Source organism: Numenius arquata, chromosome 1 (assembly GCF_964106895.1).
Source record: "Numenius arquata chromosome 1, bNumArq3.hap1.1, whole genome shotgun sequence".
Taxonomy (NCBI): domain Eukaryota; kingdom Metazoa; phylum Chordata; class Aves; order Charadriiformes; family Scolopacidae; genus Numenius; species Numenius arquata.
In genome coordinates, this window is record NC_133576.1 from 94,896,498 (window position 1) to 94,923,104 (window position 26,607).

General features: G+C 40.4%; 1 protein-coding gene across 1 annotated transcript; it reads left to right on the plus strand.

Moving 5' to 3' along the window:
- The first annotated feature begins 6,386 nt into the window (after positions 1-6,386).
- FBXL3 (F-box and leucine rich repeat protein 3) lies at positions 6,387-23,537 on the plus strand. The gene is made up of 5 exons (XM_074148683.1): positions 6,387-6,550; positions 10,928-11,288; positions 13,708-13,830; positions 16,707-16,878; positions 21,073-23,537. Exons 2-5 carry the CDS (start codon positions 10,929-10,931, stop codon positions 21,714-21,716), a joined length of 1,299 nt encoding a protein of 432 aa, XP_074004784.1. The 5' UTR covers positions 6,387-6,550; position 10,928; the 3' UTR covers positions 21,717-23,537.
- Positions 23,538-26,607: the final 3,070 nt, after the last annotated feature.

Sequence of the window (26,607 nt, forward strand, 5' to 3'; positions counted from 1 at the left end):
TTGTCTGGAGGCAGGTCATATCAGTGGACTCTGCCAGGAGCAGTAATAGTACCAGCGATGATGCCAAGGACAGGATAAATACAACTTACCCCCACAGGTTTTGCTGCAATAAACATAATGTAAGATGATACATTGCATCTGTATCCACCTCTATCCCTATTTTCCCCAATACAAAGAGGATTTGAGCAACAACATCCCAAATCAAGACAATGTTACTCACAAGACTATGTATCTACCTTTACACCTTTGGGTTTTCCTATATTCCCAGCGTGGTGTCATACGGCCTGTGTTCATAAATCTTTATTTCCCTCCTAATCACAGAATCACAGAATGATATGGGGTTGGAAGGGACCTCTGGAGATCATCTAGTCCAACCCCCCTGCCAAAGCAGGCCCACCTAGAGCAGGTTGCACAGGAACATATCCAGGCGGGTTTTGAATGTCTCCACAGACGGAGACTCCACCACCTCTCCGGGCAGCCTATTCCAGTGCTCTGCCACCCTCAAAGTGAAGAAGTTCCTCCTCATGTTTAGGTGGAACTTCTTATGTACAAGTTTGTGCCCATTACCTTTTGTCCTGTCACTGGGCACCACTGAAAAAAGACTGGCCCCATCCTCTTGACACCCACCCTTTTAAGTATTTATAGGTGTTGATCAGATCCCCCCTCAGCCTTCTCTTCTCTTCTCTAGACTAAAAAGACCCAAGTCCCTCAGCCTTTCTTCATAAGAGAAATGCTCCAGGCCCCTCATCATCTTTGTGGTCCTCTGCTGGGGGCTGGGCACAACTATGTATGATCCACCAGCGAAATCCTACATTCTGGCAAGACCCAAATGCCTTACTGCTGACTAAGATATTTCCCATGAATAAGTGCCTACTGGCAGGACATTGGATCTGTTCTTCCAGCACACTCATGCATTCAAGGAATTGGTGAAAAATACCTGGAATTTTGCCCCCAGTGCTGGGATACAGGAGTTAGAAACAGGGACCTGGACTCATATTTGAAAACCAGCATTAATGTCTGTGCAAGAGCCATTTCACATGCTACATAAAGGCACCCTTCCTCAGTGCCTTGAAACCAAAGCCAAGCCTAAGACAAATGCCAACCCCCTCTTAGCAATAAGCCTGTTTGGGATTTTAACTTTACTGCTTACCAGCTTGCTAATCATGCTAACTCCTCACCCACCGGCAGAGGCAGCTGAAGCGATTTGCAGGGAGACTTACAGAACACAGAAAAAATTCCTGTAAACCAAAAAGCTTCTCTACCGGGATGTTGTCAGGTCAACCTATCAATGAGATAGCACTTCCCCTTTCCAGTGGTATTGTTCTCCTGTCAGCTGGTGATCCATGGTCCACGCCACGGATATGTTGAGCTCTTCTCTGTGCTGCAGTTTGCACAGCTCAGCACATCCAATAATAATTTGAGGTTCAATAAGGCCAAGTGCTGGGTCCCTCATTTTGGTCACAACAACCCCAAGCAACACTACAGGCTTGGGGAAGAGTGGCTGGAAAGCTGCCCGGCAGAACAGGACCTGGGGGTGTTGGTGGACAGCCGGCTTAACATGAGCCAGCAGTGTGCCCAGGTGGCCAAGAAGGCCAACGGCATCCTGGCCTGTATCAGGAATAGCGTGGCCAGCAGGACCAGGGAAGTGATTGTGCCTCTGTACTCGGCACTGGTGAGGCCTCACCTCAAGTACTGTGTTCAGTTCTGGGCCCCTCACTACAGGAAGGACACTGAAGTGCTGGAGCGTGTCCAGAGGAGAGCCACCAAGCTGCTGAGGGGTCTAGAGAACAAGTCATATGAGGAGAGGCTGAGGGAACTGGGCATGTTTAGTTTGGAGAAGAGGAGGCTGAGGGGAGACCTCATTGCCCTCTACAACTATCTGAAAGGAGAGAGGTGGGTGTTGGCCTCTTCTCCCAAGGGAATAATGACAGGACCAGAGGAAATGGTCTGAAGTTGCAGCAGGGGAGGATTAGATTAGATATTAGGAAGAATTACTTTACTGAGAGAGTGGTCAGGCACCGGAACAGCCTGCCCAGGGAGGTGGCTGAGTCACCATCCCTGGAGGTATTTAAGAAGCGTGTAGATATGGCACTTCAGGGCATGCTCTAGTGACATGCCCTAGCGGCCGAGATTGTGGGGGTCGTTTGTGTGTGTATAGTTGGACCCGGTGATCTCAGAGGTCCTCTCCAACTGTGAAGATTCTGTGATTCTGTTCAGCCCATTTTTATATGGACCTCTTAGACAAAGAGTTCCATACAGGCCCATAATAATGATAATTCTGTATCAGAGATGCTCCAGCAAATGGCAATTTTTGCTACGTTATCTTACCAAATACAGCGCAGTGATACGATAGCGATTACTGACATAGCAACCATCTGAGCCATTCATCTGGGAAGAATCACTATAGACTCTAGAGACAGAAATAATATTTAGACAGTGAGTTTTGAGGAACCTTTTACAGCAATTATCCCCAGCTTATATGGAAGCATGATCGACAATATCAAGTAACCAGCCTGTTGGAGGCAACACTCTACCCTGCTGTCACTCGTCCTTAGTTTTACCTCTTTATTTTTCTGTGGCCAAGGGGCCTTAAGTTGAGGTTCTCTGTTTTAAGAACCATTTTACCTGTGGCTACTTTTTGAAAAACAGGTGAGTTTCAGCTCCTGTTTTATAAGGCCTTGTTTGTGATAGATAAGATACTTATTTTATCAGTCCCTAACATTGTATTCTAACAGTGTAAGCACTTCCCTCCCCCTAGAAAATCTTCCTGTGTAGACATATGAAAAGGATAAAAAAAGGGAAGTTTCCCTAATGATGATATCCATTGCTGAAAAACAGTAACTTAATTTGGCATTGTTAAAGAACAACTTCTATTTTTCTGGTTTTTTTCTTTTTCAGCACAGTCTGCTGAGGAGTAAAATTGTCACAGGCAGCCTAGAACAGGTCCTTCAGCCACTGACTCATCACACAAATCTCCCCATATTTTTCACAGCTTGTATTTTCATTAAATTGGAGTGGGCTACTTGTGCCCTGCAAGCCTCTCATACTTTCATCATAGCTGGATCTGGTCTATTTTATTGTTACTTAACTCTCTTCTAACTGCTTCTATTATTTTTCCCTCTGCATTTTTTTCCTAGCCCTAGGGTGGAGCACAGCTGCTGCGTGACTGTTTCAGAGCTACTTGAATATAGCCAGAAAATCAGCACAGATGAGACTTTCAGCGCTAAAAGCTGTAGCATTTACAACCAAGACCTCGCAATCACAATGTTGCTGCAGGCTTCATCAGGCAAGTGAAAATAGGAAGAAGTGTACCTGTATGACCTCAGCCTGACGTGGTGGGATCTCCCATCAGACGCTATGCTATCCTTCTCTTGGCTTTTATGGAAGGGCCTCTGTGGGCTGTTCCTCATCTCCACATGATCATAGCAAGGGCTGCTTCACATCTCTGTCAGAAGTCAGTGACTCTCCAACCAGAAGGACTGAAACTTCAGAGAGCTGCTCCTTTTCTTCTGGAAAAATAAAAAATTACAAGGCACTTTCCTCAATAGTCTCCTTTCTGCATAGCAGGGCTCAGTACCAAGGCTCATGGACTTTTTCTGGCACTATTGGAAGTATACACAAATAAAAATAATTTCACCTTTATAATTCAAAATACTACTCTCAAAAACTCATCTGCTCTTGGTTAGGTGATAAGTAAGGCAGAGAAACCACCTAATGAAGACATACCTGTTAAAAGATTTCTAACAAGTTACTAACTAACGCTTCAAGGTGCCCTACCACAGCTGGCAACAACATAGCGCTTTCACAGACCAGCCCAGATCTCTGAATGTTGTCTTTGGACCTTTGCTACTTGGGCCTTTCTTAACCTGCTCCCACCTTTCTCAGCTCCAGCTACCTCAGGGTCCAAGAGCTCTACAACAGCATGGCTTTGCCCACCAGCTGAGCCAGAGCCAGCCACAGGGGGTTCACCAAGTGCCTGGAGAGGGTGCCCACACCACCAGCTGCCCGTAGGTTTTTTTCTATTCAATTCTGGTAAACTCCGTGGTTCTCATGCTTTGCCAACAGACACCACAGACACTGTTGGCAGTGCTCTGCACCATGTCCAGGACCTGATTTGCCTCCAAATACAGAGCTGCAGCTGCCTTTCTTGGTGGTTTTGGCTGTTACTGTCCCAAATAATAGTGATGCAGAGAGCTCCTTCTGCACTTGTCTTCTTCTCCTCCTACACTTAGTGTGCCTAAAACATACACAGGCAATTGCAACAAAGCAATTAAGAGCACAGGCATTGAAGCAAAGTTTGTTTACTCCAAATATCAGGCCGCAAAATAAAACCGCAAGGCACTGTAAGAAGTCTTCCCCCGGTAAGTCAATACATCTAAACTCAGATAATGCAGCAGGGATTTTAAAATAATGTTATGCCAAAATAATGAAATTGCAGCCTTGTTACATTTCCTAAGACTCCCACACAGACCTAGAAAAGATCTTTATTGACACAAGATGTTCCTTTTTTTTTTTTTCCTGCAGACATCACAATTTGATCAGAGCCTTAATCTTGGTGAAAAGGTATTTCTACTGACCTCACAAGACATGGATCAGTCACATCACATCATCAGTATAATGCAGCCTGAAAATAAGGGAGGCAACCAGAAGAAGTGGAGGCTGTTTGCTCCCCATTTATTGATAAATAATAGATCCTTCTCCCCAAGTATTGGGCCCAGGTCTGGGTCAACCCTTTGCAGTTCGATTCTACCTTCCTCTCCCACATCTCCAGCAGCTTACAAGTTATATACTCGCAAATATACCTTGCCATTACTAGAAACTGTAAGTGGGGGCTATTATCTTACCACCTTTAGAGAGCTGGAACATGAGGCTGAAAGGAGAATTCATAAACAGCAAGAATGGAAGACACCAAACATTTCCAGGTGGGGACAGGAAAATAGTTATTCCCATTTTCTCAGCAGTATTGGCTTCAGCCATAAACACACCTCAGTATCTACCCAAGTTTGCATAGCTGTTCTGTACAACTGAAAAAGTTACACATATCTGCTATTATGTGCTATTACAAGCATGTCTGAGATGCACATTAATCTGCTCAAGGTGTGGTGATAACTCACCTCTTATTTCCAGATTTTTTTGCCTTTCCTGAAAAGCTGAAGGCTGGATGTAGATTTATAAATGCACATAGAACTATAATGGCTGAGCTGTGGTAAATGTCTCAAGGTGTTTTGAATTGGAGAAAATGAGAATATTCTCTCATAGAAATTCGAAATCAAAATGAACATTTCTCATTGGAAAACATTGCTGCTTCTATGCAAGTCATTTTTTTCTCCACCAATAATCTCAAGGAACTAGACTTAGAACTGAAAGAAAAAAATAAATAATTTTGAACAGGTTTTAAGCATGCAAGAAAATGCTGTTGAATTTTTTTATATAAGGTGCTTCTCAAAGAACTCCGGGATGGCGACATTTGAGAGATCTCTTAAGAAATGTTACCCAGTTTTGAAGCCATTTCAAGAGTGTGGAGAGCATTGGGTCACATCTGGCTGTTTCCAAGAAACTTAATGATGGATATTGGCCTGAAATTAAAAATTCAAACAGTATTTTATTAGACGTCACAAAAAATAAATAAAGTTTGGGGAATCCTAATGACTCAACCTTTCAGTCATGCACAGGACAGAAAAATGAGCTGTATGTGAGGCACCACACATGCAGGGAACACTTCATAACGAGGCATTTGCAACCCAAGGGAATTGTCACACATCACTTTGTCTTCTTTGCCTGGCAATATCCCAAGCACTCTATTCCCAGCACCTGCTGGGCCCACAAAGCATCAATTCTTTGCTAGTTCTCCATCACATTTATTCCTAAGGCTAGCCTGACACGGAGCTTCCAAACCACCGAGAGAATTGGCTCTACCGGTGATGAAGATCCAGCACCTCCGCCAGTATCACCCCCGGTATCTTTTTCTAGACTTCACTCTTCCCTTTCCAGGCCGCCGAGCACCTGGCAGGGAGGCCTCCAGGCAGCCCTGGCCTTGACACCCCGCAGTGCGGTAGCCAGGTGAAGCCCGGTGAGGCGGCGTACACCGAGGCAGGAGGCGCTCGGCAGCCGGGGACGCGGAAAGAGGACGAGCCGGCTGTCCCGTCGCCCCCCGGCAGCGGCGGGACCGGGCGACTGAGGCGGCGGCCCCCGGGCTAACGGCTGCGGGGCGGCCGTTAGGGCGGGCAACCGCCTCCTAACGCCCGGCACGCGCCGCCTCCGCGAGGTGGAGGAGGGGAGGTCGCGCGTCGCCTCCCAGCCCGCCCGCCGCCATTTTGGCTGGTTTGCGTCGCTTCCGCTGCTAGGAAGTAAACAGAGAGAGAGAGGGAGGGAGGGAGGGAGGCAGCGTACGCGGGTGGGACGGAACAGGACAGGACAGGACAGCCGGGCGGAGGAGGAGGCGAAGAAGGCGCTAGGGTCGGCTTCGGTGGAGGGAGCCGATGTGGCCGGAGCGGAGGCGCCAGCGCGGCCCGAGTCCCGGTTAATGCGAAGTGCAGCGGGGAGCCGCCAGGTGAAGGAACTGGAAGGGGGCGGGCGGTGGCGGCGCAGCGGGACCTTCTTCTGGGAGCCCGGCTGCGCTGCCGGTGGAGGGAGGAGAAGGGGGTCCGAGCAGTGGGGGTGGCAGGGGCTTGGGGCCCTGCCCGGGAGCGGAGCCCCGGCCCGGCGGTCTGTCAAGAGCCCCGCGGCGCCGGGCAGGGGCTGGGCCGCAAGGAGCCGACCCTGAGGTGAAGCGTTTCTGGGAGTAGCGAGGCTTAAAGTCGGCCCTCGGTGTTCGCAAAAGTATCGCTGTCTCCTCGTGATAACAGTCGTAAATTGTTAGTCCCTCGTTGTTTTCAGCAGAGCTAGTTGTTCGCGGCCATTCAGGGTTAGGTTTGTGCGTCGCCCCCTCTTTCGGTCCGTGTTCCCCCCCCAATTAGAGCACGCACTCCTTTTGTTTCACGCCATAACTTCAGGTGTGAAACAACACAAGGACCTCAGTTAGGTTTGTTCCTGGGAAAGCGTTATCGGCCGGATGTAAACAGCCATGCATAGTTGTTTGGGTTTGGTTTGTTGTTTTTGGTTGTTTGTTTTTAAACTGCCATTGTGTTCTGTCTGCACCTTGCTCAGCAATAAAAACAATGTTAAGCATGTGCTTTGCTCCTCCTCCTTCTTGGTGACTGAGCTATGTGGTTATGGCCGAACGTGACTGTGTTGCAAACAAGATAGCGTGGGTTGCGCCCAGATGCGGAGTTCAGAACACTGAGTTCAGAACCAAGTTATTATCATCGGTTGAGAAATTGACTTGGAAAATCTTCAGGAGTCAGGCATCCTGATTCCACACATCTTTCTGTCCTGATAAGAGTTGGGGTTTCTTTTTGTTGGGGCATGGTTGGTTTGGCTTTTTTCTCCTTTCTGTCAAGATCTTAGATTTTAAAGCTAAGTTGATTAAAGTAGCAATTTGGAAAAACTGATGAGCAATAAGTGTGTCCTGAATATGCCAGAGAGAGTTAAAAGCAAGATTGATGTGTTGTAAGACTTGATAAGCAATAACAGTTCGAAAAAATAGGTTGCACATATGCAGTAATATGCTAACATGGAATTTTGCATCAGTGTCTTCCTTGCTGAAAGTTATTTCTGTTGGTCTTGGATTTAAAATGGTTAGATCTTTAGACTATCAGATACATAAAACAAAGTGAAGTGCCTAATTGCATTTGCCTGTCCCTGTATTAAATTTGCAGAAAGGTTTACTCTCTTAAGTGGCCTTATTTTTTTTTTTTTTTTAAGTAATTTTTAGATGACTGCAAACTTCTGTAGGCAAATATGCATTCTTTAAATTTTGTATTTGTTTTACTGTTGGGCATGTTAAGAGGCTGAAACCAGTTATGTTTTTAAAAAGTTATTTCAATAAATTCTGAAGATGACAAAACTCAAATGAACAAATTAATTAGAAATTAGGTGACAAACCAGTCATCTGATTCTTAAAATAATTTTTTTTTGATCTTGAGCTTAGATACTTTTTTATCTTTTGAAAAAGTTCAACGAGGAAATATTTTTGAAAACTTATGATTACTCTCTGTTTTCAATTACAGAAGCATCCAAGATGTTGGTAACAAAAAAGTTGCTGGGAAATGTGTTTTACCATCCCATACTTATCAAACCATGGCACTTAGAACACATAGCTTCATATTTTAAAACTTGGAAGACTGTAACCTGAAATTCATCATCAGTATAGCTCTATTAATGGGCATATAGTCTCTTTTCTTCATGGGCTATTTATAAAAACTTCAGATAGTGCCCAGCAACTTCAGGAGTGGGTTTTCATCTGTAACCAGCATTATTAACTACTTAGAACTCATCAAAGTTAGCTCAGAGGTGCAGCTTGTAAGTTGGCTGTTCTTGACCTGCTCTACTTCTATCAGCCGTGTCTCAGAGGTTATTTTTCCAGTTGAAAAATTCATACAGTTTTGTCAGTGGCAGCTTGCTCTTGGTCTTTTCTTCCGGGGGGGAAGTGCCAAATTTAGTGCTTGTGTCTTTGAAAAGATCAGTTATAGTAAATGTGTTGTGTACGTGAATCGACTCCACTGTACATGCACAATAGCCCCTATAATGTGATAAGGGAGAAAATGCACAGCTTGATCCTCTAATGCTGTGATAAAAGTAGCCTACCTAACTAGAAAATGTATGCATGTATATTACCTTATTAGCAAAAGATAAAGCAGGATCTCTATAAAGGAAGGCTTGGAGAGCCAAGTCTAACTTTGTGTAGTTTTTACAGATGAAAAACAGTTGGCTTTGGAAAGATTTAAAGACATCAAACACGCTGTCCCAAATTTGGCAAGTGTATAGCTTGTGTATGGTAGTTGCTTGTTATAACTTAGTTGTTTGGAAGATCTATTTAGCAGCCTAAAGTTTAAAGGAGTATTGCATTTCAGACTAGCTTATTAGAAGTAATATTCTTGGCTTATGCTTAGCAGTTGTCTCAGACACAAACATGACAAGTTTGCAGTGAATTTGATAATCTAATTCTTGATTAGTTTTAAGTTTAATTATTCAGTTTTCACAGTTGCAAAATCCAGTTCCTTCATCTTTTTATTAGTTGCAGATGGTTCTAAGTTGCTATTCAGTTTTCTTGCTTTTCTTCTGTACCAGTGAAGTTAGTGGCTCAGCAACAGAACTGTCTGGGCTGGAAAGCTTTTTTCAGCACAGGAGTGGTGTTTTGAATAGTTTCATAGTCATGAGCTGTGAATCACAGTAAATAGTTCTCAGGAAGCAAGTAGAGATTTTTGCCCAGTAGCATTTTCATCTTACGCTTGCCCTGAAGTGCTACTGGGATAAAAAATGAAGTTGAAAAAAAAATCAAGAGCCAAACTGTGTTCATCAGTCTTTCATGACAGTATGTTCTGGTTTGTTTACATCATTTTATGAATACTACAGACCTTTACTGGTAGCTTGCTTTTGTCATGTGAGTAGGTAGCATTAAAGTGTTTTGAAGATTGGTAAAGAGATGCTGGCTTTGAGAAAATAATCTATGATGCATTGGATGATAAACTATAACTTTTCACTTGTATGTCTACTGTATTACACTTGTTTTTTAAAAAGATTTCTAAACTTTTATTTAGTTGCAGTACATAGCAGAAAAAGTTAATTGGCCGGGTACCAAATGCCCTGGGCATATGATAATCTTATATGTGTAATTGTACTTGAATGTTACTGTGTATAAAGTCCATGTTTATCTTACAGAAATCATGGGGGCCAGGGAGTGCTTATACAAGCCCATCCCACCCCTGGATTCTTCTAGCTTTTTAGAGACTACAGTGTATTGTAGTTTATTGTGAGGTCTCATTCCTAGTCCTTTACATGATATATATTGCATTGAGGCTTTTAAAAATAAATGATTGGATGCTAAGTTCAACTGTAAGCCGGCATGTAAAAAAGAACATGCTTTGATCAAAACCCAATGCTAGATTTATTTCAGATGTATATAGTGGTGGGTTTTTTTTCCTCTTTAATAACGTAATGTAAGGTAGAACATCTGTAAGAGACCACTATGGAAGAAGTATATGCTACTGAGAATGAAATAACATTTTGCCTCAGACTTGCTGAATTTAATATGATTTTGAAGAAAGTTTGCTGACTCTTGTAAGCTTTTTTTGTGGGTTGAAACTTCCAGACTGTTACTGGAAATCTTTCATAATCCCTATTTACTAGTTAGTTGGGAAAAATGAAAGCATGCCAATGTTCTTGATGAAATATGTTTTTAAGGATACTGATTTAAAATAGATGCATATTGAAGTAACCATTTTTAAAATTAAATAAATAAAAGGTTCTTCCTATCTGGGAATAAAAATGAATTGGGTAGATACAATGTCTGCAAGATGCAATGCCTGCAAACATTCATACACTCATTTACTTTCTTGCCTGGCTTTTGCCTTCCACAGTTTCAAACGTTGTTTCTGGTAAATAGGACTGGGGCAGAAATACGCATGTCAGTGTTCACAAAATTGTTTAGAAGAGTATTTTTCCATTAGTAGGAAAGTAGAATGATAATCAACAAAACAGTAAAACAAATTGGGTTCAAAGCGTTCCCAAATGCAAAAATGAAGCACTGAAAGGAGAGTGACTGTTATAAATGGATTGGCACTGTTAATGATTAAAGAAGTAATATTAAAGATTACTATTAAAGATGTCTGTTTAGATGGTAAAGTTACTTTTAGACTGCCACTTCAAATTCATTGTTACTTGTTGTGGGGTTTTTTTTTCCTTCATATAGGGGAGGAAAAAAACCAACTGCAAAAGCGTGTTACAGAAAATGCGCTTTTTCACCTCCACTGTTTTCTGTTAATATTATTCTTCTCTGTTACATTTACAGAATTCATTATAGATATTTTTTTTTTTTCTACTTCTGTAGAATGAAACGAGGACGGAAAACTAATGAGGCCAACAGCAGCTCATCTGAAGAGACAGAAACAGAATCCAAGAGACACAAGGTTATAGACGAGACCACCACAGCTGTGCAGAGTCCTGACTGGGCGAACCTGCTTCAAGACATTATCTTGCAGGTGTTTCAGTACTTGCCCCTTCTGGACCGTGCTCATGCGTCACAGGTCTGCCGAAGCTGGAACCAAGTGTTTCATATGCCTGATCTCTGGAGGTGTTTTGAGTTCGAACTGAATCAACCAGCTACGTCTTACTTGAGGGCGACGCATCCTGAACTAATCAAGCAAATAATAAAGAGGCATTCCAATCACCTGCAGTATGTAAGCTTCAAGGTAGTGTATTTTTGAGGTTTTTTTAAAAGTAATTTTGTAAAAATAAAAGCATCTGTCAAACTTAGTTCTTTTTATTTTTTATTTTTTTTTCATTTTATTCAGAATGTTTTACGGCAATATCCCTGATGCTTTTGAGACAGTTTGGATGGTTCATCTATATAAATATCAAAGCATGAGAAGTATGATTTAATTAACATCAGTAATTGAAATACTGATGATAAGTGGTAATTGACAATTGTGATCAAAACATTTGAACATGCTGAAAATTAAAGAACATCACTAAATGTTAGGAAAGGCTTATGATGTTATTTTTGTGATTAGGATTGTCAGTTATTTAAAAAGAAGTATGGCAGCTCTCTGTGGAAGGCCTTGTTTTCAAGCCTGGTATACTGAAGAAATGGGTTCTCTAAATGGGCATATAGACATAGAGGTTATCTCCTGATTCAGCTATTTATTTGGATATATTTTCAGGACCAAAACTTGGAATACCAGTTCTGAAAATACCTTTTCATTGCCTTAATTCCATTAGGTGGGGATTTTTTTGTTGGATGTTTTTTTTCTTTTTTCTTGTAGCATCTTAGCTGCTTAGAATTATGCCTCAATGAGTGGGCAGAAGTACTTCAGTTCTGATACTGCTGTATGTTTGGGTACCTGCCTCAGAATTAAGTTTTATCAGGATGCATAAACTGAGCATTTCCCCATGTCTCATCCTGTGGGGAGCTGGATCTGATGTTCATGGTTAGAAAACATCTAATGCACAGAGAGTGAATTCGGTACTACTAGTAAGCAACTAGCAGGTTTAGTAGTAAATTATATGGGATTTTACAGGTATGGCATCTACTCTGCACAGCTGAGTTTCAGTTGACTGAAAAAGCATGTGGGATTTGCACAGAATGGTATATCTGCTGATTGTGCCTGGATGAGAAATACCATTTGGCAAGAACTGCCTTTGTTAATGTCACAATTATTTTCAGCAGGTGAAAACATTTAACATTGGCCTACATATCGCTATGTTTTCGAAGAGTGTTGTGAAACAGTCATGGCTGCATATACATCAGCTATGTGACAGATTTGGAAAGGAAATTACTTTGCAGCAAGGTAGACATACTAGTCGTTTGTTTCTGAGATCTGGCAGTTTTTATGTAGGAGTCATCAGAATGTGGGCAACTGGGGTGCCTCTGCCCGATGACGTGTATTGCTACCACTTAATGCGGTATCAGATGTAAATTGGTTATTACAAGGTTTGCAGGATTTTTATCAGTATCTGAATAAAGAAAATTTATAGCAGTGTTGGAATCACCTTCCAGTGTATTATCACCAGCCAGTGTTACTTTGCACCAAATGTTTTTGAAGGATTTCAGATGCTCTTCACTGGTAGGGTGCTACCTGTGTCATTTCTTGCACATGTCCCTTCAGTTGTCCTTCAGGGTTGCAGAATGAACACTAGATCACAGGAAAAGCTAAGTAGCAAGGGTAATCACAAGGAAGTGGATATAACACTGACTGCTGCTCTGTTGAGGCTGAAAACTTTTTTTTTTTTCTTTTTTTGTAGGCAAAGGAAGGTTGCATTGTTGAAAATCGAGGTTTTTTGTCTTGTGTTCGAGCAGAAAATTAACATTCATTGGATTAGATCAGTTGCTGACAAGGTAGCATGGCTTATGGTGGACTTAAACTTGATTCCAAGATCAATTTTTTTACTGTTCTGTAGGTTTGCAAAGCTGTCATGCCTACCGTATATAAGAGGTTATCCAGAAGGCACATCTGAGTGTTGAGCAAAATCCACTGGAGGCACATGAAGTGATTCAGTTGTGTAACAAGCTGACTAATGAAGATTTTTTTCAAAGTATCTGCTGCATGTCTGTTGTGGTATAAATGATGAAGACCCAGTCATATAGGTTCATGTGATAACGCACTTAACTCTCCAGCAGCTCTGTTACGAGCTGAGTCACTGTAAAAGGAGGCAGCTTTTTCACACACTTAAGGGTTTATAGAATTCCCACATTTGCCAACTCTAAAAAAATTCAGTGAAAATTCAGTGAAATTTGGGAAATGAAGAATGTAAACAGGAAGTGAGGCAGGCTCTGGACCCAAATGAACTTCCACTTTCTTATTATTTGATGTGGATTGAATATCTTGGAACAAACTGTTTAGCTGACCCCCTCACCGTGCTAAATTTTACCAAACTGTTTAGGATAGTGGTAAATCTTTAGCAAACTATCATGGATTTTTTGTATGTACTTTTTTGGGGAAAAAGAATTATGTTGGATTCCCAATGCGATGTTTTGTGGTTTTTATTGATGTCACACTTCAGAAGGTAAAGTGAAAAAAAACATTCAAGTGCATCTACTCTACTCTGCTTTTTTATAAAGAGTGTGTTTGATGCAGTATTTTCTGAACAGTAAATCTGTTTTGGTTTAAGGTGGACAGTAGCAAGGAATCTGCAGAAGCTGCTTGTGATATTTTGTCACAGCTTGTGAATTGCTCACTGAAAACACTTGGGCTAATTTCAACTGCCCGGCCAAGCTTCATGGATTTACCAAAGGTATTTTAAGACGTATATTTTTTTTTTTTCTATAGCAAAGTATTGTGGTGGTTCATACAGTATTTCTATAACTTTATGTAAAACTTTTTTGTAAAAATATAAATCTTTGGTAAAGAAAACTTCATTACTGGGTTCTGTTAAAGGGAGGAACTAAGATATACTAAGATGGATAACTGTTTCACTTACTCTCTGCATCATGTGAGAACTTAGTCCTGACCTTGTTCTATTGACCTCGATGTAATACTTGGCAATATGTTGCAAATCAGGAGGCTAGACAATTCCTGTCTGTCTAATTGCACTGTGGGACTGTGGGGGATGTTTAGGAGACAACTATAATGGAATGAATGATAACAGTTTTATCCATGTGGACTTGCTGTACGGATTATATTATCATTGAGCTCTCTTTCAAAGGTGATATGATCATGATTTTCAGTACTTCATGTCACGTAGTCAAGTGCCAAATTCTTGAGGCAAAGAGTTCTGAAACTTTCTGTCAGATTTTCTTACCTTACGTGTATACCAAAAATACATTTTGTTAGAAGGCATCTAATCTAGAAGACAACAAATGTCTTACATGTGCTTCTAAACAAGAATTCCTTCTAATGAGATAGAGATGTGCTATTGTTGAGGAGCAGGAAAGCGATTGGGGTAACCTGGGCTGCTTGTTTTATGGCAGGAAATCTTAGATGTCTTGCAGCCTCAGTTCTTAAATCTAGTCCATGTATATGCGAAGGGCCAGATACAAGTAGACTATTAGCTGGGTCTCAGTGATGTCATTGCTGATGATGGCAACAAGGGCAAGGAAGAAGTAGGGACAGCCTCAGGAAAGGAAGTAGGCTATAGGGTTTAAGCAAGGTTAGCGACAGAAGGATTATCAATTATTATCCTTGACAACTGCGTCATGTAATTCTTTTGAATATGTATTTTTAATCCTTAATTTTCAAAGAGGCTTTTCTGATCTTTAATTAGTTTTTGTATGATTTTTTTCCTTTTTTAACATGCCTATAAGAAAACCTGAACGTATTGGAAAAAATCCACAGTGTCAGTGTATTAGCAATAGTTTGTTATTTCAGCTCTGGCATATTCTTTCATTGCTTAATCTGAATGCTATTTTAGCTCTCTCACTTAATGCTCACTGGAGGGGTATCTTATAGTCCTATTAAGCTTGATGAATAATTTATAATCATTCATACTATGGTCTTATTCAGCTTCAAGTCTTTTAAAATACCAGCTTCTGTGGTGTTTTTTTTTTTTTGTTGTTGTTCCTAACAGGTTTACATGTGGCCTTTAAAAAAATATGTTCAAAATGAGTCAAAATCAACTCTAGGCATAATTTGCCTTTTGACGTTTACCACTCCAATAATATTGTCATCAACATACAGTGCCAGCAATGATTTTTAAATTTTCTTAGACCACTAATGAAGCTAAAGAATTTAATTGGACCGTGAACAAGTTCTTGTGGGCAGCTGTTAGTAACAGGCCTATTGGATGACAAGCAAGTAAGGATTCATGGGTCTGAAAAATGGTTAACACTACACAATTCTTTTTTTTTTTTTTTTTTTTAACTACTTTGCACTATCTTCATCAGCACTCTTCTAATTTCAAGTAACATGCCATCTGGCAAATATTTGTAAATCACGTTTAGCATTGTGTTGCCTAGTCTTTTCACTAAGCACATTCTGCATGAATCTTTTAAAGAATCTTATTATAGGCTACATATGTGGCAATATTGAAAAGGCATTAAATCACCAGCTTCTACATTTTGGGACGTTGCCTGTCTTTCGTTAGCTCTTCAGTCTACAGTTTCAAGTTACCTGTTTTTGTCAACATGGTTAACTTTCTTTGCCTTTCTATTTAACAGCCTTCTTAGTGAAGGGAATTACATTATAAATACAGAGAATTAAAACACAATCCTAACCTTGTAATAGTATTTCCACTCTGTATTCTGAAAGGACCTTTTTTTAGTATGTAACATACATAATTAGCATATTGTCAGTATAATTGGAAGTGGTCCCTAAAGCCAAAATGCCTGATGCTTCTGATTTGAACTTTCTGTTTCCATTTGAGTGAACTGGCTTTGACAGTTTATGTTAATGTGAAAATATTAATTCCTGCTCTAAATCTAACTGTGTATGAGTTTTAGCAAAAACCACAAATATGTGACATAAGGATGAACAAATACTGCTGCCAGGCCTTCTCTCATATAACTGTATTCAGGAGTCTACATGTGCATGTAGCTTAGAGTGAAACAGTATTGAAATCAAAGTAGCAAGTAATTTTATGGGATACTTCATGTAGTGCATGGATTAGGTACTTTTTTTAAAGTCTTCTATTCACTCAATTTTGTAAGAAATCATGAAGATAAGCTAATTATTCAGTTTCTTCATACCACTAGTGATTTCTACAAGCACTGCTGTATCTGCTCCTTAGTCAGTGTTTCTTGAGTTAAGGTGTCCTGGGCTCTGTCTTTACTGCTAAGTTTCAGTGGTTACATAAAAACACTGAGGAACAACCTTCAGCCCTGCACCTATATTGTCTATGCTGCTTAACTTGGTGATTAGTTGATCACCTCCTCCTTGGCCCTGTTTCTAGAAGATGCTTCTTTGGAGTGCAACTTGCAAATTATGCTCAAAATTAGAGCTTCTAGGCTTTCTCTTTGCTTGTGGTCTTTCTGTAGATTTAAGTTTGTGCAGTGGATTGTCCTGTGTCACGTTCTTCGTTTATGTTTAATGTTAGACATTCTGATTTGCCAAATGCTTTTTCCCCAGATGCTGTCAGTAAGTAAAAGAGAACTAGGAGTGCCATGTACAGTGTAAAACCATTGAGATTTCTATTTCAGATAATAAATGTTTAATTTAAACTTTCTTTTTTTCCAGTCTCACTTTATTTCTGCACTGACGGTGGTGTTTGTGAACTCCAAATCCCTCTCTTCACTTAAGATCGACGATACACCAGTAGATGATCCATCTCTCAAAGTGCTAGTGGCTAACAACAGTGACACACTCAAACTGTTAAAAATGAGCAGTTGTCCTCATGTTTCTCCAGCTGGTAAGATACCGTGGTTTGGGTTGTTTTTGGTTTTGTTTTTTTTAATGTATGCATTAAATTCTGTCTGAAACCAGTAAACTCCTGAAAAATAGGGGTGGGGTGAGAGCAAGGATGAATGGGGTATCTACAGCAACTGTCACTGAATCAAATACTAATTCAGCTGGTTGTCGATCCATCCATCCCACCACTTGCAGAGTGACTGAGCTAATAATAAAATGGTGTGTGTCTGTTCTGGATAAATAACTAACCTCTGGTGGAACTTGTATGTATTGACGTGATAGTGCACTACTTCTGCAATGACTGTTTAAGTATTCCAGTATAATTAAGCTTTTTGGAATATTAATTCCTTTTCCACAGCTCATTATGTCTGAGTTTTGAGTCTTGCAATGTCAGGGGTTATGAAGATGCTGGGTTAGTCATTCTGAAAGCAAGCAGTTTAATCTTTTACTGGAGGATAAGCGCAGACAGCATCAACAAAGGGGAGATGAGACTGAGCAGTGCAGAACTTCTGCCATTACCAAATATACTTCATTTGCACTCTAAATGTGTTTGTAGCAAGAATGAAGACAGCTCATATCAGAATGAAAGCACTTGGATTGTTGAAGTTCATAGAATTAGTGTTTGTGGAAGATTGATGCAATGCATAGCAAGTTTGAGATTTTAAGTGTAAAGTTGATGGGCTGTGAATTAGTTTTTCGCTGAGAAATGGAAGAGGAATTATAAATAAATGAAATGCTGGCAACTTAGTTAAATTCCTTTTCTGAGGAAAGTGGAAACTAGTCACCATAGCTTTCTTCCTGCAAGTATATTCCAACTGTAAATATTATGGATGTTATATGTAAGATTCACCAGTGTGGAAAACAATACTGTAGCAGAGGGAATGTTGCAGTAGTGATAACAAACAAAACACAAACTTAATATCTTTTGCAGGTGTTAGCTCTCGGACAAAACCTTGTGTTTGGATTTATATAAAGAGGTCCTGAAAATGCAGGTTTGCTTTGCGGCAGATTTTTCCAGCAAAGTGTTCACCAGCGTGTTAACTGGAATGTTACTTCCTTCAAAGCTTCGTAATCAAAGATAGGGGGTTGTTTAAATTAGCTCGAGTGACTGGTTTTTCTGACTTAATGTTTTGTTTGAGAATCCCTGTGTGTGAGAAGTACAGGAGCTATAATGTGTCTGTCAAGAGGATGTGTCTTGTATGATGTTTTAAATTGAAGGTAAGAAATGGCAACACCCATTTAAGGAACAAGGAGCACAACTAGTATTGTCCTTCATGGAGTGGAGGTGCATAGAATGGCACCAGATGCGTTAGTGACAAAACCAGAGAGTGCTAAGCAAACAGGAGGAGAATTTGATTGCTTAATTCAGGTCTGGGTGTGCCTTGAGATGGAGAAAAAAGTGGAACATAAGAAAGGAGCTGGTATGGGAATAGTTGGCTTTGGAGCAGACAGGCCACAATAATGAGACTTTTGAAGGACAATGAGAAACTTGGAGCTCTGAGACATACCTGGATTTTTTTTTTTTTTTTCCTAAGGGGAATATTGTAATTAGCAGGATGCTATAAATGTGGAAAAAAAACTTTAATTGAACCACAAGAACCATGAGTTATGCAAAACCAATTACTTACAGATGCACTTAAAACTGTATAATATGCCTTCAAATAGGAGTTTGGGGGGTGGGGGAAACGTTCAGTACTAGATCAGTTCTTAAGGATTTTGTTAGTGAAGGTCAGAGAAGAGTCATGCAAGTAGTGCAAGAGAGACTCCACTACTGCGGGGATAAAGGGAAAAGATTGATATAAGACTGAACTGATTCCAGAAGATGCTCTGAATAATCCCAAAGTTACTGTACAAAGATAGAGGCGTGTTTTGGTTTGGGTTTGGGCTGGAGAAACCAAGGCAGTAGCGCGTTTCTAAATTCTGAACAGCTCTGAAGTTTCTTCCGCTTGCTGTTTCCCTTCTGAACTTTAACTTGCATTAGAACTGCAACAGTGCCTTGTAAAACAAAGCAATGGTTATTTTTAAATCCATATTGATGTGCCGTTGATTATTACTTGAAATATTAGCTATTGGAACAGAGGGAACTGACAGCATTTCTGTAAAGGCTGTGTTTTGCTCTGCTTCGAGGGTAGGAGGGTTGCTTCTTTTTGAAGTGGAGGGAGTGGAGGAGAAGAGTGGATGTAGGGTGTGTCTGCATCAGCAGTTTAGTAGAGGGGGTGTTTGATGCAAATCCGTGCTGTATGACATCAGAGCAATTTACTTGTTGGTGCCACAAAAGCAGAGGCATCGCCTAGGGATGTTCTAGGAATGCACTGGGTCCTAGGCCCATAAAAGATTTGTGGCAAGTTGAACCTCACTTCGTCCCTTTTTGCATTACATTAGTGAATAACGTACCCTTAAAGTTAACAAAGGTTATTGTTTGAAGGATGGCAGTCTGGATTATAAACTGGTTTGGATGCTACATTTGTAGCAAGTTCTTTTCTGAAGCTGTGTAGTGGCGAGAAAATGTATCTCGATCTTGAAACTCTGTTTAAAATATTTCCTGCATCAACAGACTGGGGTATAACGAAACAGCATGCCTGGGTCTGTTTAAATGGGGTGATCACAGTAGCTCTTAAGGGAATACTGCTTTAAGAGTAACTTTCTTTGTTATATTTAAGGACAGGAAATGATCTCTGGAATGTGTAGAAGATATTTCTAAGGTTATTCTAATTTTGTCCTCCAATTTAAAAAAAAAATAAAATAAAATCCTGGATTTTCACTTCATCTTTGATACTATACCCTCTACCCTAAATTAAATAATGAGTATGCTTGTATATATAAACTGTTTTTACAGGAAATAGTCCCAATAAGAGTTGGATTAAAATTCTATTTACCTAAATTCTGCTTTTTTAAATTCATTTAACAAACTTTTTGTATTTGAAAGGATGGTATTAGATACAGTTAAAAGAGCTTATGATGCATGTGTTCTTGCAGATCCTCAGGTGGAAAATACATGCTTTTTTGGTATATATGTTCATGCAATGCAGTATTGTATGGTAATTTTTTTAAAAGAATGTGATTTTAGGCTCAATATAGGCTTTTGAGTTTAATAGCTGCATCTTAAAATAACCGCTTTTTTCTATACTACTTCCCACTGCTTCAAAGCTATACTCTATTGAGCTCAGGTTTTTCAGTCACATACTAAATGCTACGTTCTCATCTCCTCTATTAATGGAAAGACCATATCCTGAATTTCACGCAGTTTTCTGGGTCACATGAAATGCAGAGGGCCGTATGCTTTTTTTAGTCCTCTTTTTGTTGGTTTTTTTCTTTGTTGTTTTTTAGCAGTGTTACCAGTGTGGTACCATTGCTTGTATCTAGAAATAGGATGAGTGAAAACCTTATAGACTGAACTGAATTCTCTTTGTTAATGTCTTTGTCTTCCATGAGCAGCAGGTTATATTAACTCATTAGAGGGAGAGTCTAAAAATCACTGTTCTAGGAATTACTGCTCTAAGGTTTTAGTGTTTTTCCTTTTTTTGCCATTGCTTTTCCAAATTTAAGTACTTATACTTTGCTGGAAAGAACAAATACTGGCGGCAGCAAGTTCTGTATTGAATTAAAATCTAGCATTTGTTTTATGTTTGCTTCCCTCAGGTGACAGATTTCATTCATAGCTGCTTTGTCAGCCACAGAGGGACAGCAGTTCTTCCAGAGCAGGCTGGGGAAATACTTTTATTATGAATAAACCCCTTTTACAAAATTGAATTTGTATATATGTGTCCTTACAAGAGGGTAGAACAGCCAGAGTATGCTTTTTATTTATTTGTCACATGAAAGTCAACTCCCCCAGGAAAGTGTACAATGCAATGTGTTAACTTGTTTACGTTTCCTTAGCAAAATACCCATGTAGTCACATAGTATGTGTGTATCTTCAGTACAAGGAAGTCACAAGACCATGCTTATGTGACAAAAGACTCATGCTCTGGCTGTTCAGTATATTTGTTGTGATCTTAGCAAGGGGCTGGAACTGCGATGATCTTTAAGGTCCCTTCTAACCTGAACCATTCTATGATTAGGTCCTGACTGCACGTTGAAATACATAGTCTCTGCACTTCCTTGACATACAGAAACAAATTCAGTTTTGTGTTTCTTTTTCAGTTATTAGTATATTTATCTGTGTAACCCCTTTCATAATGTTCTCTTTTCCCAGGTATCCTTTGCGTGGCCGACCAGTGTCATGGCTTACGTGAATTGGCGCTGAACTACCATCTACTGAGCGACGAGCTCCTGCTTGCTTTGTCTTCTGAAAAACACGTCAGGTTAGAACACTTGCGCATTGATGTTGTCAGTGAAAATCCTGGACAGACTCAGTTCCACACGATTCAGAAGAGCAGCTGGGACGCCTTCATCAAGCATTCTCCTAAAGTAAATTTAGTCATGTACTTTTTCTTGTACGAAGAAGAGTTTGACCCGTTCTTTCGTTACGAAATACCCGTCACTCACCTTTACTTCGGAAGGTCGGTAAGCAAAGACGTACTTGGCCGCGTTGGGATGACTTGTCCTCGGTTAGTTGAACTGGTGGTGTGCGCCAACGGATTGCGGCCGTTGGATGAGGAACTGATCCGGATTGCGGAACGTTGCAAGTATCTGTCAGCCGTTGGCCTAGGAGAGTGTGAAGTCTCTTGCAGTGCCTTTGTCGAGTTTGTGAAGATGTGTGGTGGTCGTCTCTCTCAGCTTTCTATTATGGAGGAAGTTTTGATTCCTGATCAGAAATACAGCTTAGAACAGATCCATTGGGAAGTTTCAAAGCATCTCGGTAGAGTCTGGTTCCCAGACATGATGCCCACATGGTAAAGTCCTTAAGAGACTTCAGGGTGGATGGAATAGCACCTTAAACCCAAGCTTGCCATTTTGTAATTCACTGTATAAGCCTAGTTAATACTATAGTTTTTACTATAAGTTACTTCAGTTTTTGATTAGAAAATTAATTTTTTCATTCAAAAATGGTTTATGAAATGCAGATTGAAAAATAGAAATCATGGATAGCTCCAAAATCCGTTTTCATCCAAACAAAAATCTGGTTTAGATTTGTTTCATTGACAGCAACCTGAAACTTTGATGGAAATAAAAAAATGTATTTAAAATATTGAAATGTACCTGCAAAATATCAGTTTTCATATCTTGTCCTTTTTTGATTTAGATACTAGTATTGAGCACGATCAGATTCAATCTTAAAAACCAAACAGAACTCCACTGGAATTGCATGCTTCTGTTGCAGACTATAGGGTTTCTAAATCTAGTCACCTAGATGACAAGAGTAAGATTGCAAAGAGTATTTAGTAGGCTGTGAAATATACACGTTCTTCTATATAAAAGTCATAAAACGCAAGAGCAATACACAGTAATACAGTTTAGACAATTAAAGTATTAAGTTTGCTACCTTATTCAACAGATTATCAGATCCACCTAAAATGTATTTAGAGCGCAAAGAAATAGTAGTGTGAGCTACCAGAAGCGGTGTGGGTTCCCCCCCGCCATGCATTTTAATATAGTTTGCTTACGGGGGCTCAGATCTGTGTCTTAACCTGTTTTAAGGTATTTTATGTCTAGCTCAGGAAGCGAAAGCATTCTTGGGAAAAATGTAGATACATTGTATTTAAAACCACATTGGAGTTAATGAGCTGTTCTTGCACATTAACTGGTTTTGCAGCATAGGGTTAGATGGAATAATGTATAGTTTGTTAAATGAACCCTGCAGTGTTAAATGTGATGACGTGAATGTGAGACAAGAAAGTTAAAATTTGAACGGTGACCAAGAACGTTTTAACAAAATCTTAAACCATTTGGCTGCTTTCAATTTGAGAGAAATGACAATGTAACAGTTGCTTAAGCTGTATAAACTAATTGTACACTGTAAATCTGTTTCAGAAATGTTTATGTATAAAGTGAATGTTTGATAGATGATCATTTTGTATACCTTTAATCCAGCTAGTTTGTTCGTTTCATAATTATTTAAAACCCTAAAAGCAGTAAACTTGCGTGAAGTAGAGCAGTAGGCAGAAATTTGTTTTGAATATTTGGTAAATGAATTTTATTAAAGGAAGTTTTTAGTCTGTAATCGGTGTAGGCAACGTATTGCCTGTGATCTGGATGTGGCTTGTGACTTCATTTCTTACCGCCAACAGTTAACATTAATTTTCTTTTTTATATTCTTGATTGGTGACACTAAAGTATTCAAGTGACTGCTGAATGTGTTGGAAGGTGTGATCAGCCAGCAGCCAGGCAAAGCTGCTCTGGCTCTGGGCTGTATCCAACTGAGCTGGTGGCTGCTTCTCGTTTTGAGCTGTTCAGCTAGTTCTGGCAATCGGTAGATTTTTCTTCATTTCTGACTTCAGTAATGTTTATCCAAATGTATAGTTCAAGTGTAATACACTTACGAGCGTATTTAAGTTCATAACTATATTTTGAGCATACATTGCTCAGCAGACTGGACATCTTTATAGGGGAGTTGTATGTTTCTGTAGAGCTTTTGATTTAAAAATTGCATTTTATTAAAGACGCATTTTTTGTATTAGAACTTGTTAAATTAATGTAATACTATAATTAGCTTTTATTTGCATAAAAGGTGTCAATATATTTAGTCCGTAACAATAAAAAAGCTCAGTGTTTTTTTATATTCTGATTCTCGGAATTGCCTGCATGAGGAGGGTGGAGTAACAATTCTGAGGTGGGGAAGAGGAGATGTTTTCACTAAGTTAAGGCGCGAAGTAATCTCAAACGCAGCTAAAACCTCTCTGGACCTTGACTGCTGGTGTCCTGATGCTGGTGAGTAGATCTGTTGCCCACTGCTGCGGCAGTGGTAACAACTGAAAGGCAAGACACAGCATAAATACCCAAGTTCCCTCACTTCTGGAGTTCGCGTCCTTGAATCCTAGCGTCCTGCTTCCCACAGGGAGACCTCTGCTGGATCCTGAGGTGGGGAACATCTGAGCAGTTGAAGGTTCTATGCTTAGTTCATAGAATTGTAGAATCATAGAACGATTAGAGTTGGAAGGGACCTTAAAGATCGAGTTCCAACCCCCCTGCCATGGGCAGGGACACCTCCCACTAGAGCAGGTTGCTCAAAGCCCCATCCAGCCTGGCTTTGAACACCTCCAGGGATGGGGCATCCACAACTTCCCTGGGCAACCTGTTCCAGTGCCTCACCACCCTCACAGTAAAGAATTTCCTCCTAATATCTAATCTAAATCTCCCCTCTTCCTATTTAAATCTGTTACCCCTCATCCTATCACTCCACTCCCTGATAGAGTCCCTCCCCATCTCTCCTGTAGGCCCCCTTCAGGTACTGGAGTTGTAGTGAAACTGCTTTCCCCAGCAAGGAAACTGGCTGGCCTCTTCTCAGAAGATCTCTGTCTTGTTGAGGAGACTTCAAAAAGTCCCTCATAGATGCGACACAGTATCATAACGGTTATCAAAATGTTCAAGGACCAGAAAACTACTTCAAAGCAGTTGCGTCTCTCCCTTCCAGTGAAGGTCGTCAGTTTTTATACATCAGACCAATTACAGTTGGAAAAAATGAATAATAAAAAAAAATAAATAAATCCATGACCTGAGTAGTAACAAGAATACCACAGACTGTCATGACGTTCACTAGAAACATGAACATGGGTGTCTTACAGCTGTATAAATTAATTTTCCCTGGGTTCACCTTTATTTCTTGTTGTTTTCAGAAGGAGATAATCCTACCCAATTTGGGGTAGGAGTAGTTAATATGTCCAGCGGCAAATCTTGCCTCAGAATACAAGTGCTACACCACTTCCATTTTGGATATCAAATTACTCTTGAAAGCTGTTGATGCCAACCAGCTGGGGTAATCCTGGCTGGCTGTGCTAGCTTACAGTAAGAAGTTGTGTCAAAAGGGAAAAGGTGAGTGATTCTAAGAGCAGCTGGTTACATTAATTCTGTAATTTCCTGTGATTTGCCCAAATCTAGAAACTTGTGCGTTTCAGTGGTTTTTCTGGAGGGATTTCTAGTCGGAAACTTTCACTAATACCATGCAAAGTGATCTAACTACCTAGGTATAAATTAGCTGTATCTATTCCAATTGTTGTTTGATGTGCTCCAAATTAATTTCCTGTGAATTTAAAGGAGGGTTCGTCTGGGCCTCTGTATTTGGAGTAGGTTTGACTACAACCTCAACTTGGTTGCATTAATTCAGAGAGATCTGTCTTGATCTTCGGCTGGCCTAGTTGGTTGCACGTGGAATGGTAAAAGGAAGTGCTGCTGCTGCACCTAAAACTGGAGCATTCATTTAATAAGGAAATTTGTGAAATCTTGAAGGGACCCAGAACTTCAGTGTCTTCAGATTAAAAACTGTAAATTAATTTTCCTAAAATACAGGTGCTGTAGAAACAAGTTACTTGGAGAGATGGTTGAATAGTATCAAAACAAGGACAGTGAAACCCCGATTAACTTTGGATGTTCTGAACGTTCACCTATTCATCCTTTTCATTAGGTTTGTCTTGTTAGGATCGCATCCACTGCTGGCTGCTGTAGCTCGTGTGCTTTGAAACAGAGACCTTGGCGTGCTTTCTGCTCTGTCTTCCACCTCTGCTTTAACCATGACATGACAGGAGATGATTCTTTTCATTCTAGTCGTGTTTTCCTAGACTGAAAATATGGTGGAAGTTGTGGAAGAGCAGAAGCCTGCCCCGCTTTTCAAGTTATTCCCTAGTCGTGGTGACTTCAAAACCAGAAGAACCTCACCATCGCTGACACTATCCTCAGTTACGGTGCCGAAGGCGGCAGCTCTCCTAATCCTGAACATCTGTGAGTGGGTTTGTGCAGGGAAAGGCAGGAGGCATTTGTGCCAATTATTGGCATTGCATGGCCCTTCGGGGACCAGGAGCCTCGGTGCTCCAATTGACCCTGATGGATGACAAGCCAGGACCTGCCTTGTTTGAGAACCCTCCTGGAGAGAAGTCTGGGTTACAGCCCTGAGCAGCTCAGTGGTGTGAAAACGAAGCAGCTTTGTACGAGCCTGTTGTGCAGACTTATAAATTTTTCTTGTTAGAGTAAGATCGCGTATTTTTTACCCTTAACTACAACACGCGTAAAAGCAGGGAGGTAACTCGTCTAAACACTAGTGAAACTATTTGCAGTGCAATAATCAGTCAGCTCCACCAACTGCACCTCTTCCAGAATTGCAGTTTGTGGTGGTGGGGTTTATCTCCACCCCGCTGTGCATTCCCTCTCAAGTCAAAACCTTAAAATTCTCCAGCTGAGAGAAGCAAAGAAAGCGAGGAGTCCTCTCTCCAAATATTATGCCTATGGAAGGAATAAATGCTGGCCTCAGAAGGAACTCATGTATGTTTAAAAATGGACAACTACTACGTTGATAATTAGTACCTTAAATTGAGGATAGAGATCCTCTTCCTTCCAAAGTGAGGTACAAACTTGTATACACACATGGTTGCATAGAGGAACCGTCAAATGGTCATCAGTATCACCTACTGCAGAATATACTCGGAGAGTTTGTCTTAAACAATTGCTTCTTCCTGCTTCTGACTGGAAGGGATGCGGTGTCCTCGATAAATAACTGTTCAGTTGTCTTCATCTTATCTTTTTTTGGTTGTTGGTGTTGCCTGAAATTTACTGCCCTCTAATTTGTAACTAACGCATGGTAGGATATAACTCTTGTTCCTTGAAGCCACTCCCTGTACCAGCCAGAGTATAAGGGTTACAC